Source organism: Pteropus medius, unplaced genomic scaffold, assembly GCF_902729225.1.
Source record: "Pteropus medius unplaced genomic scaffold, Ma_sr-lr_union100, whole genome shotgun sequence".
NCBI lineage: Eukaryota > Metazoa > Chordata > Mammalia > Chiroptera > Pteropodidae > Pteropus > Pteropus medius.
The window spans coordinates 2993076-3011131 of NW_024352784.1; the positions used below are offsets into that span (position 1 = coordinate 2993076).

Below are 18056 nucleotides of genomic sequence, written 5' to 3' on the forward strand. Positions count from 1 at the left end.
GTAAGGGGTCTGTTCAGATCTTTTGCCTATTTTGTTGTATTTTATTATGTTTTTTAGGTGAGGTGATCCTTGGTTGACCTCACAGATTGCAAAGACCTTGTCATCTTATAATCAGAAGCTAAGCAGGGGTGGGCCTGGTTAGTACTTGGATTGGAGACCACCTAGGAAGACCAGGTGCTGTAGGCATAAAAAATAAAAAACTGACAAGGTCCTTGCAATCTGTGAGGTCAACCAAGGGTTGCCTTGCTTAAAAAAAAAAAGAAAAAGAAAAATTTTAGCTAACATTTATTGAGTGCTTACAATGTGTCAGGCTCTGTCCTAAGTGCTGTGTATGTATTGTTTAATCCTTATAATTACCTTATATTGCAGGTACTATTTCTAGTCCCATTTTAGAGATGAGAAAAATTGAGTCACGGGGCAGGGCTAGGTAATTACGTAAGGTCACATGGTTAGTAAATGGCAGAGCTGAGATTTAATTCTAGGCAGCATGTTTTTTCTGTGTAATGTTTACTCTGTGATTTCTTGATTTATCGATTTAGACTACTGACTTTCTAGTATAAATATTTATCTCACTCCATGCAAGGCCCTAGTATGTCTCCCTATATAATGCATATGTGCCATATTTCACTGAATCTAAGACATCACTGATTGTAAGACACTTTATATACCACTAAAAAGAAAAAAAATATCAAAATGACCACAATACTTTCTTATCATTTAGAATTTTTATATTCATTAAGAGATTCTTTTAACTTTATACATATACTTTACTACATACTTCTGTGTAAGCATGCAATAAAAAGAAAAATATAAGCAAATAAATTGGTTAAAGTATTTTTAAAACTTCTTTGCATTTAGAGTCCCATTCTTTTGAATCATTTTTTTGCTTCAAACATGTCAAGGCCTGTTGACACTGGCATTTTCATTATTTTTTCTAGAAGGCATATATAAATGAAAAACTTCTTAGAAAAAATCTGGACTTATATATTCTTTCCTCAAATGGTCCTTAAATGGTTTGTGGACTGAAATGTCTGGGAGTGACAGTTATTCAATCATGCCACTAGGACAAATAATCATGTTCGCACATGGCAATGGCTGGGAGAATATTGCTATCAGAAGAGGAGTGCTGAGCAGAGTGTCACCTAGGGGTCTGTCATTACTAAATCTTCTAATACTTTAACAGAGACTTCCTTGAAGGGGTAACATTTCAGGTGCCATCATCGAAAGAAATTCCAAGCCCTTAGTGAAGGTTTTATAATAAACATGTCAAAGTTTCCTTGGGTCACATAGAAGAGACCCAACCCAAAGATGTCTTTACTAGTATGGAGCCCGCCAGCACACTCTTCTCTGGGCCTCCAAAGCTGTGTGATCCTTCCAAGCAAAAGTGGATAGAAGTAGGCATTATTGTTAATACAAAAACAGGACTTGCCTAAAGGAAGTGGTAGCTCTGAGTCTTCATTTTGACCATTTATGGAGATCTACATGTCTTTATGTAGATCCAAGTGTCTCTCTGATACATACTCCATCTTCCTGAAGAGCTTCCTTTAACATTTCTTGTAATGAAGTTCTGATGATAACAAATTCTCTCAGCTTGTATTCATTTGAAAAAGTATTTCACTTTCATTTTTGAAATATTTTCACTGGGTATAGAATGCTGAGTTGACAATTTCTTCCTTCAGTACTTTAGATGTCACTGTTGTCTTGCAGTTTCTGGTGAAAAGTGTCCTTTGTTCCTCTGTATAATGTCTTTTTACTCTGGCTGCTTTCAAGATTTTCTCTTTAGCTTTGGTTTTTGGAATTCTGAATATGATGTGTCCAGGCATATGTAATAGTTTAAAAATATGTATACAAATTCTTTGACACTTTAAAAGGTGGAGCTTAATTCTTCTCAAGTTAAGGATGGACTTAGAGACTTAATTCTTACCCCGCCTTGTCCAGGTACAAGGTAGTGTTTTCATTTTTACTTAAAAGTTTTTGCAGAGATGTAATTGACATATTAACATTAGTTTCAGGTGTGCAAAATAATTCGATATTTGTGTATATTGCAAAATTATCACAAGTCTAACATCCATCACCATCCATACATTTTTTTTTTTTTACATTACATCCAGTTTATTATATCCATTTATTTATAACTGGAAGTTTATACCCTTTTGACTCCCTTTACTCATTTCATTCACCACCCCCAACCCTCATCTCTAGCAACCACCAAACTGTTCTTTGTATCTATAAGCTTGGTTTTGTTTGTTAATTTTAGATTCCACATATGAGATCATACAGTATTTGTCTTCCCCTTACTTCACTTAAAATAATGCCCTCAAGGTCTATCCATGTTGTTACAAATGGTGAGATTTCATCCTTTTTGATGGAATATTATTGTTTTATATATATGTATCACATTTTCTTTACCCACTCATCCATCAATGAACACTTGTTTCCATATCTTGGCTATTGTAAATAATGCCACAGTAAACATGGGGGTGCATATATCTTTTTGAGTTAGTGTTCTCATTTTCTTTGGATAAGTACCCAAAAGAGGAATTGGTGGATATAGTAGTTCTATTTTAATTTTCTGAGGAAACTCTATGTATACTGTTTTCCATAGGAGACTCGCTTCTAATGAACAGCGTATGGTGGGGATAATGGTCTGCTACTTCCGAGATCTAGATCATACATGACAGTGTTGCTCTGATGAACTCTTAGATTGCTCTGGGGATGGGATGTGTTAGCTACGTTGTGAGGACTTTAAGCTGGTATGCTCTACCCTTCGGGAAATTATAATTATTTTACATATTTAATTGCCAGAAAAAGTCAGCTGGAGGAAAAGTTACTGTAATGGGGAAGAAACTATCAAAGATAAAAGCCCAAATCATAAAATGATGCCACAGGAAGCTTACTGAGTGATTTTGCTCTTCCAGCAAGCACTTGATAAGCATCTATTCTAGAGTATATCTAGATAAGCCAGTTTTATAATTTTAACCCGTTAAAATATGAATCTTGACTTCTTTGATACAGCTCTATTAGAATGTAGTTTAACTTTGTTAAATTAATAGACCTTATTTTCTAGAGCAGCTTTAGGTTCACAGCAAAATCGAATGGAAAGCAGAGTTCCCATATACTGTCCCACATCCCCTGAAAGCCCCCCCGCTATCAACGTCGGCATTTGCTGATGAACCAATATTGACCATCATTATCAACCAAAGTCCATGGTTTACATTAGGGTTCTCTCTTTGTGTTGTAATTCCATGGATTTCAACAAATGTATGACATGTACCCACCATTACTTATTATACAGAATAGTTTCACTGCCCAAGAAATCCTCTGCGTTCTATTCATCCGCACCGCCCTCCCCCACCCAAGATCCTGGCAACCACTGACATTTACTGTCTTCATAGTTTTGCCTTTCCCAGAATCACATAGTTGGAATCATGTAGTATGTAGCCTTTTCAGATTGGCTTCTTGCACTTAGTAACACAAACTTATGGTTTCTCCATGTATTTTCATGGTTTAATAGCCCATTTCTTTTTAGCACTGAATAATATTCTATTGTCTGGATGTATCACAGATTGCTTATCCATTTGCCCATTGAAGAATATCTTGGTTGTTTCCGAGTTTTGGCTATTATGAATAAAGCTGTTATAAATATTCGTGTGCAGGTTTTGTGTAGACATGTTTTTAGCACATTTGGGTAAATACCAAGGAGCATGATTACAGGAACATATGGGAAAAGTATGGTTAGTTTTCTAAGAAACTGTTGAACTGTCTTCCAAAATGGCTGTATCATTCTGCATTCCTAACAGCAATGAGTTTTTTTTTTTGTTTCACATCCTTATCAGCATTTGTGTTGTCAGTGTTTTGGGTTTTGGCCTAATAGGTGCGTAGCGGTATCTCGTTTTAAGTTGCAATTCCCTAATGACATATAATGTTGAACATCTTTTCATACGCTTACTTACCAGCTATATCTCTTCTTTGGAGAGGTGTCTGTTCAGATCTTTTTCTCATTTTGTAATCTGGCTGTTCATTTTCTTATCATTGACTTTTAAGAGTTCTTTGTATATTTTGGATACTGATCCTTTATCAGACCTGTGTTTTGCAAATATTTTCTCCCAGTCTGTGGCTTGTCTCCTCATTCTCTTGACATTTAAGTTTGATACATTAAAAATCTACTTTCTAAAGATTTTTTTTCTTTGAGGTATAATTTTTTGATATAAAAATTGAGACAATTCATGTCACAAAATTCATCCTTTAATGTGTACAATTTTTCAACCTCCATCTTTCTCTGTCCAGTCTAGTATCCAGAGTAAATAAAGAAATTTTAAAACTCAACAAGAAAAAGACAACCTAATTTAAAAATGGGAAAAGAGTCTGAACAGACACTTCTCCAAAGAAGATATATAAAATGCCAATAAGCCATCAATTAGTCACCAGGGAAATACAAATAGAAATCACAATATCACTACACACCCACTAGAATGGCTGTAATCAAAGAGATAATAACAAGTGTTGGTGAAGATGTGGAGAAATTGGGAATTCTCACATTTTAGTTTCAAGCCTAGTTGTGTGTGTTGAGTTTTTTTTTGTTGCTGTTGTTACATATTCAGTATTTCTATATTTGAGGTAAGAAGGGAGTGTACCTGGAACTACTCCATTGTTGCACATTGGTCAGAAGTCACCCTAAACCATTCTGCATAATGCAACCAAGGGTCTTTTTAAAACACAAATATGGTCATTTCACTCCCTTATTATACCATTTAAGGCACTATGAAATCAGAAAACTTGCCTCTTTCGCTTAATTTTCCACTTTCTCTTCTTCTCTACACCCAGAGTCATAGTCTCTATACACCAGACAATAACTTTTTTCTTTCCTTTCTCTCATAATTGTATGTAGGGTGTATATTGATGGGAGCTGAATTTACTTATTTTCTAGTTTGCATACTATTAAGATCGGATTGTAGTAACCGTATCTCCTGAGAGCCTAGATCCAGAAAACAATAGCTCCATATAGCTTCACCTCTGGATGCTCTAGTATAATATGACTTCAATTTTATTAAATTAGAAATGCTGTTGAGTCTAAGTAAGCTTGCATTGAATTATATATAAATTTAAGACTTGACATTTTAATGATGTTATGAAGTCATCCTATCCAAGAACCTGGTATGTCTTTTTGCTAGATCTTGTTTTATGTTCTTTGATATCATTTTTTTCTTGTTAAGTGTATTAAGTATTAAATAATTTTGAATAGGTAACATTAATTCAAGATTTAATTTAAAAGTGTAAAAAATACAGTGAATTTTCCCTTCCATTGCTATCCCTTTACCCAATTCCCCTCATCCAGAGGTATTTTATGTATAGATTAACAAATATATACACCTATTTGTTGCAATTATGAATGAAATACATTCCCTTTGTTTCTAGTTGATTATTGTTAGAATAGAAAAAAAGGTACTGATTTTTGTACATTTGTCTTTTATTTAGATACTTACCAGATTTCTTTATTAGTGCTAATAGGTGTTATTACAGCCTCTTGGATTTCCTAAATACAGTCTCATATATCAGCAAAACGAGATAATTTATTTTCCAATATTTATATCATTTACTTTTCTTGCCTAATTGCTTTCACCTGAATTTTCAAAGCAATGTTGAATTTTGTCATTTCAGACTTTACTAGAAATAGCTTTAGTATCTACAATTAAAAATGATGTTTGCTATTGGTTTGCTATTGGTTTTTGATGCATAATTTCTTTTCCATTTACTTAAATGTGATTTTATCAAATCACATTTAAAGCTGTAACATTTTACCAAATGCTTTTTCAGCATATACTGATAAAATGTTTTATCTCCTTTCATTTAAAGAAGTTTATTTTGAAATAAATTTACTTGCAGAAAAGTTGCAAAAACGATACAAAGAGTTATTGTACACCCTTTCCTGAGATTTCCCAAATGTTACTATTTTACTTTTACCATTCTGTGTGTATATATGTATGTGAATGCATACATATATGTATGTGTATATATATACACTTAGTTTCCTGAGACATTTGCAAATTGTCTTTACCTTTAACTTCTAAATATGTCAATGTATATTTCTGAAAAACGAGAAATTGTCTTTACCTTTAACTTCTAAATACGTCAATGTATATTTCTGAAAAACGAGAACATTCTTACATAAGAATTAGCAAAATAAGAAAATTAACATGAATAATAATCCAGAAACATTTAAATAATCTTCAAATTCTTGACATAGTGGATTATATTAATTTCCTGACACTAAGGCTTGTATTGCTGAAATAAATCTTATGTGATCACATTGTACAATTCAACTTTATTTATTTGGAGTTTTTGCATCTATAGTCATAGGTGAGGTTAGGGTATGGCATTCTTTTTGGTACTTTATCAGGTCTGAGTATTAATCTTACACTGGCCTTTAAAATCAGTGGAGCATCTCCTCATGGTCTGAAGCAGTTTATATAATTAAAAATTACAACTCATTTATTTTTTGGGCTGAGTGATAGCTATAGTGGTGTTCACTTTGTGATAATTTATTGAACTGTGTACATGTGATTTGTGTACTTTTCCATACATAGATCAATAAAAAATTTAAATAAAAGAACAGAATCTTACAAAAAAATAAATTTTTAATCACCTTTCCAATTTCTTCTTTGGTAATTTATTTTTCTATTCAAATTATATCTTGGGTAAGTGTTTGCTAGGAAATAATCTATTTGCTGTTTTCAAATTTATTTATTTTAAATTCTTCCATATATATATGGTATGTCTGATTTCTTATTCCTAATATGGTTTTATTTTTTTGCCCTTTTTCTCTTTATCAGGCTGAGAAGATTTTATCTATTTTATTGGTGTTTTCAAAGAATCATTTTTTAATATATTCTCCTTCCCCTTTTTTTTGGTTTCCTACTTTAACTTCAGGTTTTATCTTTATTAGTCCACTTCCTATTTTCTTATGATTTAAATGTTTTTTTTAAAGTTTCTAAAATAATCACTATGCATCTTTGAGTTTTTCTTTTTGAACAATAAAGGTGTTACATTTGCATTTCTAAGTCCAGTCTTATATATCCCAGGATACTTAACAAAGTATCTAGGTCTTACTTTGCCCCATTTGCTCAAGTTCTACAACCTAGTTATAACCATGTGACAAATAAATATGTGCTCAGCAAACAAATAGTACTGCTTTGTCCTGGGACCTATTGTGAAGACCTGTGCTTGCTGCAGAGCCCAGCATTCATCCAAATATCTGGAGCATCCATCATGTGCTTGCACTGTGCCAGATTCTATGAATAAGATAGTGAGCTGAACAATTGGGTATGTACCCTCTTGGAGCTTACAGTCTAGTGACAAAGTAAGACATATAACAAGTAATACAAGTGAGCTGAGTATTGCCTAGGATGCTAAGGAGATATGATAGGGGTTTAACATCATCTAGGAGGTCTAGCTAAGGATCCCTACAAGAAGTGATACTTAAGTTCCTTAGAATCTTAGGGTCTGCTCTGTTCATACCCTCCTTTTCTTGTATAGAAGTTATCTGGTTTTGAGTTATATGCCTGATGCTTTTGGCCACATTTAATTGAACCAAGGTATTGGCAGCCAGGAAAACTTTATCCAATAGGCATGTTCCATATGGGATGGTTACTGACTGACTTAATTAGAGCCTCTAAGAGAAATCTGAACACCAGAGTCAAAGGAGAAGAAACAGAGATAGAAGGAGAGAAAAAACAGAATAGTAAAGTCATGATAGTGGTAGTCACAAACCCAGTGGTATTAGATTAGAACTGTAGGTATCGATATGAACTCAAGGTTTTTAATAACGTATAGATGGAGAGACACAATAATAAATTCAGATGTGTGTGTGTTAACATATATACATATATTTCCTAGCGCTGTGTGCTGAAAGGGCCTAGAAGCAATGACAGTCCAGTAGCAATGGACACCCTAGTGCTCAGATCTTGTTTTCTAAGTACTATTCTCGAATAAAAGGAACCACACGCTGTTTGGACAAATGGCTGATGTCAGGGCTGGGACAGGAAAAACATAAGTGAGCTTGGAACATCTTGTGGTGCCAGAAAGTAAGGCAGTGTTAAAAAAATGATGGGGGCAATGGTGAAACAAAAAAGGAGCCAATTTGAGAGTTCCGAATGGCCAAATCTAGGCCAAAAAGAACAACAAAATAAACTACTAGTAGTATTAGATTATAACCCATAGAAGAAAACAAATACCCATTAGTTTATATTCATATAAATTATTGAATAAATAAATGGAGGAAAAGAGACAGCTCTTCCTTACAGAATACCAATTAATAAATATAAATAGAATAAGGAAACAAAGTCATCATTAGGCAAAAAGAACATTAATACTTGCTTAAGCAAGAACTATTGATGAATGCTAAAATCAATGGGCAAAATTCTAAGGGTAAAAAAAACCCATCTGCACAGCTTCAAAGTATCTTCTCACAAGATTCTTATTAATTTCAAAGGAGAAATTTGTAAGTTGATAGCAGAGAAACTTGGCACACAGTACCTTATCCATGTGATCAAAGTTAACCTGATCCCCTGCTATGAGGCCCTGAGAAGGGCACAACATCACTTCTGGGGTACCCTCAATCTAATCCTGTGAAAACATAGAGAAACCCGATTGAGGGACAATGCAAAAAATAACCAGTTGGACATTTCGGGAGTGTCAAGGTCATGAAAGGCAAAGAAAGACAGAGGAACGAACTGTCAGAGGCTGAAGGAGATGAAGGAAACATGACAACAAATGCAATGTGGGATCCTAGGTTGGATCCCAGACCAGAGAAAAAACATCAGTGGGACAAGTGGCACAATTTGAATGTCTACCTATTAGTCAGTAGGACTGTACCAATGTTAATTTCATGATTTGAATAATTATGGTTTTATAAGATGTAAATATTAGAAGCTAGGAGAATGGGTATATAGGAACTCTACTATTTTTGCAACTTTCTTTAAGTCTAAAATTACCTCAAGACAAGATGAGAAAAAAAACAAGAGCAGTCACTGAGGCAGGGAGCAGCAGACACAGCAATTTGAGAGCTGGATGGTGATTGCTGGAGCCCAGGCCCCTGGCCTTATACCCACCATATTGTTATGACTTTCTCCTATCACCCAAGGGACTTGGATTCCTGCCCCCATTTTCTGCTTCCTCAAAGAGAGGAGCTGACACCAAAGGAGGGTTCCAAAATGGCCCTGCAGAGGGAGAATGATGAGGTGATCACCAATGGGGGCTACTGCAGATGATGCCCAAGGATGCACTGAGCCTTGCTGTGCCTTACTAAGCTGAGGTTAAAACGTGGCTGATCTGTGAATGTCTTTGGGGGATGGTGTATGTCTAGATCTTCTGCTTAGTAACTAACATGGAGACAGCATGGGGGAGCTGTTTATTCCAGGCTAACTTAGCTGTGACAGCAGTATAGACAGGGCTGAGGCAGGGTCCATGGCCATCTAGGCAGAGCCTGACCCCATGACCTCTATCTCTCCCCCTATAATTCCCCAATATCTATAGCATTAGTCTCCTGAAGGAGGCCCCAAAGAGCTGAGCTTGCTTGGTCATTTGGTACTATTGTCCAGTACTGGAGTAGGCGAGGGTAGTGACCCAGTCAGCCTTCCTCCCATGTTGGCCCAGTTCCAAGGCCGGAGAAACCTGGTCTGGCCTGACCCCAGAACATGCGGAGGAGGAACAGTAGCTATGATATGGCAGAGGATGGGGGAAGAGTTGTATAGGTCCCTTCTTCTTGAGATTTTAGGGCATGGGAAAGAAGTAGCTACAGCCTAAACTGCTAAACCTCTGTGCCTGGGCCTATGCACTTTCTTTACTTTCTGTGGAGACATTCGAGGTCTCAGTTACATGAGGGCAGGTCACAGTCTGTCCCTGTCTTCTTCTGGCCAGATCTGTTCTTAGTTGCCATACTTCTGAGCTTCCAGGCAACATGATAAAGTTCCAGAGGCTATGGGGCATGGGGATCACTCTGAAAGACAATGGTAAGAGACCTCCCTCTCCTGGAGACTTTTTAGCAAGTTTTGGGCCCACAATGGAAAGGCCAGGGAAGGGCAAAATTCCTGCTTCGGACTTTGGGGCTGGGGAGGGGTCTTGAAGGAGCTGTAAGGAGGTAAGTGGCCTTAGGCTGGGTGGAAAGGAGCGAGAGGTAGGAGGGGAAGGCAGGTCAGTTGCCATGCCACAGCCGAGGGGCCTTTATTGGACGTTGAGGGCACGTATAGCAGGTAGATAGATGTTAGAGGGTGTGGCACACCTTCTCAGGGTGTAGTGGTGCCCGGATGTCCAGTTTGTGGGTTTTGCTGTCCTTATCAATGATCTCCAGTCGCAGCTTGGGTGGACGCTTCTCAGCCTGGGGTGAGGGCAGCTCAGGGCTCTTGAGTAGCTGTTTGTCTGAGTCCTCCACAGTGATGCGCAGAGTACAGCCCCCTGGCAGTAGGTCCTGCTCGTAGGCAGCCGCTAGCTGGTTAACCACACGGCGCTCGACCTGAAGGTGGCAAGTGAAGAGGTCATCACTGCCGAGGCCTAAGCCAGCCTGTGCCCTGAGCCTGGAGGCCAGGTTCTATCTCGTACTGCTAGGACAAGTACATACTTTAGGCTTCAGTTTTCTCATCTGCAAATGGCTAATAACACACAGCTTACAGGACTGTGCTAAAGACTTGATGATGTTAGTATCTGAGGTTCCTAAGTGAATTCCTCATTTGGTAGGGGTTCACACTTGGTTACGCTCCAGGACAGGGGTTTGACTTGATCATTTTGTGTTTTTGGTTCTGAAGGGGAATCTACTCTGGGTATGAAAAATTCCAGGCTGGGAGCCCAGGAGTTGGATGTGGGGGCGCTGGGGAGGGAGGTGTAGGGGCACCTTTCTTCTCTCAGGCTCTATGCTCACCTCATGCTTGATGGAGCGGGCACCATAGTGCACATTGTAGCCATCAACCAACACGTCTGCCACTTCGCGGTCCCAGAGCAGTGTGATGTTGTGCCTTTGCTTGGCCTGAGAAAGGTCAGATAGGAGTGTGCCTGCATGTGGCCGAGAGCTTTCCATCTCTCACCACGATGCCTGAGGCCTTGGCCTATGAGAGACTGTGCCCCAAGGCCACTGGCCCCATACCACTGAGCTCCACCTTTTGGGAACTAGTGCTCCCACCCATGGCCAGTCCCCACTCTTACTCTCTTGGCCCAGAAGTTCAGTTCCTTGTTGACTAGCTGGATAAGCTCCGAGTGGCAGAAGGGGAGGAAGTAGACGATCTCATTGATTCGCCCCAGAAACTCATCCCTCCGGAAGTGAGCCTGCAGGGCCAAGTAAGGGGTGGGGTAAGCTCAGTGACCCAGATGAGGGTAAAGGCAATTACTGGACTCCAATGGGGAAGATATGGGGGATCCTGCAGTTTTAGGATGGCTAAGGGGATCACCTACACCTGAGGCTCTAGCAGGAAGGACAAAGACTTCTTACTTTCAGGATGGGGCGGATCACATTCTCCCTGAAGTTCTTTGAGATGGTGATCTTGTCACTAATCTGGACATCACCTGTGGAGACAGAATCATAAACTGAATATTCCTCACACCCAGGGGACTTTGGGAAATGTGCCTGCCCCTTGGCTCATCCATGAAAAGAGCTCCCCTGATGGGTCTGTGTGACCCTGGTCAACACCTCAGGCTCTCTGGGCCTTGGCCTGGTCTTACCTGAACAGAGAGGACTGGACTGGGTACTTTCTGAGGCTCTTTTAGCAATCATATGCTACAAAGCCTAGGGTTCCTTAAGGTGGAAACTGTACGAGGGAGGGGAGAGGAAAGTCAGGACCAAGAATTGAGTTCTGAAGGGAGCTGGAGGGTTCCATTCCAAATAGAAAGATAACAGATGTGGCCTTCTGCGTGATGTGCTCTCCTTTCCAGCACTCTCCAGCCCACCTACAGAAGAAGGCTCATTGGCTACAAAAGGCTGTATCCATTTCTCTATAGTTTCTGATCTGCTGTCCCCTCATTGCACCAAAGCATCTCTATCTGTTGAGTATGCATCTCTTCAGTTCCCTAAGACTCTGGCCTCTTCCTGGCCCCTCACCCTGGGGTAGCTCTGTCCACTCCTCCGTCTGGAATCTTCTTGTCACCCAAGAGACTGGGGGCTTTCTTGAGGAAGAGGGGGCACTGTCGCTATCAAGCACTATTTGGTCTGGTGCTTGGTGTCTGATCATTGCCAGCTATGGACAAAACTGCCTACCAGGACCCTCACCAAAGCCTGGGACCTCAATGCCATCCTTAACCCCAGGAGATGTGCTAGTGGCCTGGGCACTTGCCCAGTTGCCCAGACAGCTCAGGCCACGTGCCATACCAAGGTTCTCAGCGATACGGTTATGGTTCATCTCCAAAGCTTCTTGCCTCAGCTGCAGTGCATGCTGTGCGATCTCATCACTGGCCACATTGGAGGTCATGATGAAGATGGCATCCTTGCAGTCGATGGTCTTCCCTTTTCCGTCTGTCAGCCGGCCCTGGGAAAGAACAGTGACTGCACAGTCAGGGAGGTATAAGGCTAAGCACCTCTTCCAGGAGGTCTCTTCAGAACCCCTGTGCCTCTACCTCTGCCACCCCTGGCAGAGTTAGCTGCTTGCTTCTCTGAGCACTGTAATTACACCTCGATGGCAGTTCACGTTGCCCTAAGCTGCAGCTACTCCACCTATTAAGAGTGCCTGTGGGCAAGACTGCATCTGCTGTGTGTCATCAATCAGGGCACCCAAATCACCCCTGGCGCTCAGCAGTCAGCCTGATTTCATATGCATCCATCCAACACACTTTCTTGGAAGCCCACTTTGGTCCAGGCTTTGTGTTGGGGTTCTGGAGACTCAGAGCCTTTAACTTGCTCTGAGTGACACTCAGGAAACCAGCAATGACAATTCAGTGGGTTAAGTGTTATGGTAAGGGGAAGCCCAAGTTGCTGTAGGAGTTAAGAGGAGGGTATTTTACCGGGCCATTGTGAAGACTAGATATGGTCATGCTGAAGAAAAACCCTTAGTAAACCAAGCTGTGTAAATGTTCTGAACTGTTATTACAGTAGCAAACACATATATTTGTGAGATTAAAAAGAATGAAATGAATTGAAACAGGTATAATCTCTGCATCTTTGGAGCCATCCTCTGGCTTGACGGAAAGGGATAGAAAATACGGCTCCTCCTTTAACCAACTTGGGAAATTTCCTTGAAATCTTTAGCTCTCTCTAGAAATGACACAGAAGAAAGTATAACTGAGACAGATGCACTAAGGAAAGAGAAAAGGAGCAACAGCAGAAGGAAGAGACAGAAGAATGGGAAAAGTATAGGTATTAAAGGGCAAGGAGCTCAGCAAACCTCAAGGCTATAACTGTATGACAGCACTTTGCAGTCATTTAGAACAGTGGTCTCCAGCTTTTCTGACACCAGCAACCGGTGCTCCTATGAGAATCTAATGCCTGATGATCTGAGGTGGAGCTGAGGCGGTGATGCTAGAGCTGGAGAGCAGCTGCAAACACAGATGAAGCTTCGCTTGCTCGCCTACTGTTCACCTCCTGCTGTGCAGCCTGGTTCCTAACAAGCCATGGACTGGTACCGGTCTGCGACCTGGGGGTTGGGACCCCTGATTCAGAAAAAAGCCATGATCAGAGCCTCACTGAAAGGAACTGAAGGAGTAACAACAGTGGACACTAATGAGCACTTCCACTGTAGTGTCTTGCTTAGTGCTTTCCTATGTACTATTGTACTCTGCCCACTAGAAGCTCCAAAAAGGCAGAGGCTGGATCTTGTTCTCAGTGGGTCCTAGAACAGTGTCTGGCACATAGTAGATGTTCAGTACTTGCTTGCTGAATGCCTGAATCCTTGCAACCCCTACAGAGAAACTGAGTCCCAGAATGGTTAAGTAACTCATTCAAGGTCTCATAGCTAGCAAATAGTGGAGCTGAGGCTCAAACTGTTTACCCTTCTCTCTATACCAGGCTATCGAGGTTATACCAGTGGTACTGGGTAAATGAGGCTCCATGCAATTTTCTTTCTCTAAATAAAATTTTCTCAGAATCCTGCCAAATTTAGTTTTCATTCTTTGATCCTTGATGAAGAGAAGCAACTGGGACAGGTGTGGGAGGGGGGAGACCTGCCTGGGATTTCCTCCGGGTTGCAGACTAAGCATAGTTCTTAACAGGCCAGAGAACATGGCTCTGAGGGGATAGGTCATTGGCCTCAGCCAGTTGGCTCCTGCCTGCCCCAGACTCAGCCAGTAACCAGCCCTCCTCAAAAGTTTCCCTTTCTGTTGGCATGGCCTGACTCAAGTTGGTCCTTATTTCCAAAGCCAATGCAATGGCAGACCAGCCCTGGCTCTCAGAGGCAACAGGAGAAGGAATGTACATTACTTGAGCACCTACTCTGTGTTAGGCATGGTACCGGGTGCTTTTCAGCCTTACTTTATACTGGACCTTGGCAGAGGCCTCTCAGAAAGTGTTATCTCCAAGGGAGTCTATTCAAAAGGGTGATCTAGGTGTTGGTCACTCTCCTGTCCCTGCCTTGGGGTGGGACAAGGGGAAGGCAAGGGCACAAATGGATGTTCTTGAGCTTTTGCCATTAGCTTTCTTGCTTATGGGTTACAACAGAATCCACTCCTTAGTGGGGACCAGGTCTGCATGAGTGTGTGACATGCCCAAGCATGTGCATATGACACTGTTTGCAGAGCTCATCCCTGAAGGATGAGCACACACGCTGCTATACTAGCCAGAGCAATAACCAGTGGCAATTTCATTCCAAGAGATCAAAGCTCTGCTTATAACTGGGCCTGAGGATGGGTCCCAGTGGGTGAAGGGAGCAGGTGCACTGTATGACTGACCCAAGGGTGACTTCATGTCTCCTTGTCCTCAGGGTCTTTGGCAATAAAGACGTGTCCCAAAGAGGGAGCTGTCAGTGTCTCACCTCCCAGCAATGACGAGTGCAGAAATCCTGAGTGGGATGTGAATGCTCACTCCAGGGCTCCAGGGGCTGCTTTTCCACTGTTCTTACCCTTGAAAGGAGGAGTGGAGGGTGGGCTCCCTGGGGTCTCGTCTATTCCTGGGACTTCGACCCTGTGCTATAGGCTGAGATCACCCAGGAAGTGACCAGCATTAGTCCTGCTTGGTGATTTGGTGAGCGCATTAGGGCTCTTGCTTTTCTGGGCCCAGGCTTGGGAGAACTGGCTAGGTAGGAATGGCGGGGCTTCTCTCATGCCCCTAGGCTAGATTAGGTGCCCTTACAATTCCTGGCCCTTGCTGCTTCTCCAAGCGCAGCACTCACCACAGTGGGCTGAACTGCTTTTTGCTGTCTCCCTCCCTCATTCATTCCTGAACACTAAGGCAGGAACTGTGTTCTGTCCGTGCCCGCTCTGCCCCACACTGGACCACAATCTCCTGCTTTCCCTCCTACCTCTCTGCCAAGTCCCCCTTTAACTCTTTCTGGATAGGTCACAAGGCTCTGTTTTAGCGCTCTCTTCTTCTCTGCACACTATACTCTCCCTTGTTGAGAGACATCATCCCTTTCCATGGCTTTCGTTACCCTCTTTGTGCTGGAGCATTGCTGAATCTCTACTTTCAGTCCAGACTTTCCTATGCTCCAGACCTCTCCAACTGATGAATGGCCTCTTGGATATGGCCATCTGACTGTCCCTTAGGCATCTTCTTTCAACAATTCTAAACCTCAGCTCCTCATCTTCTTTGCCAATCTGTTGTTCATCCTCCTGAGTACTCTGCCTCAGCTGATAGCAGCAGCAGCCATCCAGTCGCCCAGGCCAGAAATCCTGCTGCTTGTCATCCTTGGCCTCTCCCTTTCTCTTTCCATCCAATCACTGAGCCCTGCACAGCCAACGTCCTGGTAGTTCTCATTCCACTGCCCTACTTTAGAGCAGCCTTCTCCGGCTCTAGTCTGGACTTTTCAATAGTCTCCTCACTGCCCTCTTTTTCCTTCCATTCTCACGGTTGCCTACAGGACCTTTATAAAGAAAAAACCTGACCATGTTTTTCTCTTGCTTAAAGTCTTTAAAGGCTCCTTGCAATCCACCAAATACATCTATGCTCCTTTGCCTGGCATTTTAACTGGCCCCAGTCTACCTTACCCACCTCATCTCCACCATTCTGTTCTCACTTCCCTGTGCAGCTGAGCAGTACTGAACAGCTATAGTTCCCTTAATACACCAGGCTGCATCATGCCCCTGTGCTTCTGCACATGAGGTGTCTGCTGTCGGCCCTTCTCTGCTCTGTTTATTTGGCAAATACTTATTCATCTTTGGAAGATTTGCTGAATTACCACTGAATTAAGTCAAAAAAGCATTTCCCCTGATGTTGTGGGCTCTGGGAGTGGTTGGAGTAGGCATGATCCGTCCTCAAGGAGCATATATGCATAAATCTGGCTAAGTAAACTAGGATGGCAGCTTTGGTCAAGGGAACCCAGGGCATAAGCATCAGAAACTATAGTAGGCTTGTGGAGGCTACAGGAAGGAATTATTATCAACTCCCAAAAGGTAGTCATGGAGTGACGGCAGCAGGAGAGAAGTGAACAGGGTCTCCCCGTGGGGTGGAAGCATCTTCCAGGTGGGCCCGGTTGTATGTCAGTCATCAGTTGTCTTCCCTCCTTCTGGGCCAAGGAGGCCATCGGTGGTACCTCTCTAGGGAGTCAGAGGCCAAACAGGCTGTTGGACTCTTCCTTCTTGTGAATGTTTTACTGAAGATCTACCTCTCTCTTTTGGCTCTAGCTGCATGGTAGTTATTTAATGCTGCAGGATCTGGAACTGGATGCCTGGGTTCGAACCTGGACTCCCTCTTTCCAGTTGTGTGACCATGGGTGAATAAGTTACCTCACTTTACTTCTGTGTCCATATCTATTCATGGACGCAATAATAATAACTATCTTCATAGGTTGTTGGGAGACTTAAAGGAGTTGGTCCATGTTAAGTTTTTCAGAACAGTGCCTGACACATGAAGTACAAAAATGTCAACTATTATCACATCTCCTTTTTGCCTGTTTACTAGGCAGGCAGCTTCCCAAGGGCAGGTTTCAGTCTGGTGCATAGCTGTGTATCTGAATTCCATCAAGAGGCTGGAATGGAGCAGGAGGTCTCAGAGCACAGATGTGAGTAACTGAATATGTGACTTTAGAAGAACTGGCTTTCATTCCTCAGTGGGGGGCCCAGGAACAGGGAGTAGCTGAAGGGCTAAGAAGAGAGCAACAAAACTGGGGCAGGGGCAAGGATGCTGGGCTAGGTGGGGAAGGCGGTGGGAAGCTATGGGGACATTTGGTTCTGGGTCTTCCTGGCTTGGTAACTGGTGTGCTATTTGGTCCAGGGGGAGTCCCTTCCTGCACCTCGTTTAGTGTACTTGTGACATGGGAAGCAAAACCCCTTCCTATTTTCCCAGGGCTGGAGGGGCTAAGTGAAAAGGTGGGCAGGACTCCATCTGGCCACATGCTGGCTAACATATACCCTGCCTAGGAGCAGAAGAGAAGCCTCATTCTGGTTCTGCAGACTCCTGTCAAGGGTGGAGGTCGACTCCTCCATGATCATAAGCTTTCCCTCTCAGCTCAAGGGAAGGAGTGGTACAGAGGGGAGAACTGGGGCTCTGGGATCAGATTTATTTTGTAGCCCAATCCTGGTTCCTCCACAGAGTAGCTCCGTGGCCTTGGGCAAGTCATTTATAACCTCTCTGAACCTCAGTTTCTTCATTTGTGAAAAATGAGATCATTTCTACCTTGCCAGGCTATTGTGATGATTAGTGATAACATCTGTAAAGTCTTTAGCATAAGCCTAGTACACAGAATGTGTTGCATAAAAGAGGGTTCTTCTTATTTAGAACTCACTCCACCAGTAGGGGGGACTGTCTCGTTTGTGACAAGCCTGGAGTTCCTCAGAAGAAAAGGGCTCCACGAGCCAGAAAGATTCTTCGAGCTTATCTTGGATCTAGACACCTTGTTTGTCACATGAGATCCCCGATGCCTAGAAATGAAGCAGAGCTAGAACTAAAAGTTCAGGTCTCCCTCGCTCTCTTGGCATCTTTGTCCCACTCCGTCTCT

At 42.0% G+C, this 18056-nt stretch overlaps 1 protein-coding gene across 2 annotated transcripts in view; it reads right to left on the reverse strand.

The window, feature by feature from the left end:
• Positions 1-5856: 5856 nt before the first annotated feature.
• The window catches only part of CLPB (ClpB family mitochondrial disaggregase), a 128908-nt gene continuing 116708 nt past the window's right edge, over positions 5857-18056 (reverse strand). The window contains exons 13-17 of one of the 2 annotated variants that reach the window (XM_039847957.1): positions 12347-12503; positions 11474-11547; positions 11191-11310; positions 10910-11014; positions 5857-10507 (exon numbers count right to left, since the gene is read on the reverse strand). In XM_039847957.1, the coding sequence (XP_039703891.1) occupies positions 10259-10507; positions 10910-11014; positions 11191-11310; positions 11474-11547; positions 12347-12503 (705 nt within the window). In that variant the 3' untranslated portion in view covers positions 5857-10258. The remainder of the gene's footprint in view (positions 10508-10909; positions 11015-11190; positions 11311-11473; positions 11548-12346; positions 12504-18056) is intronic. The other variant, XM_039847958.1, reaches the window with a different exon arrangement.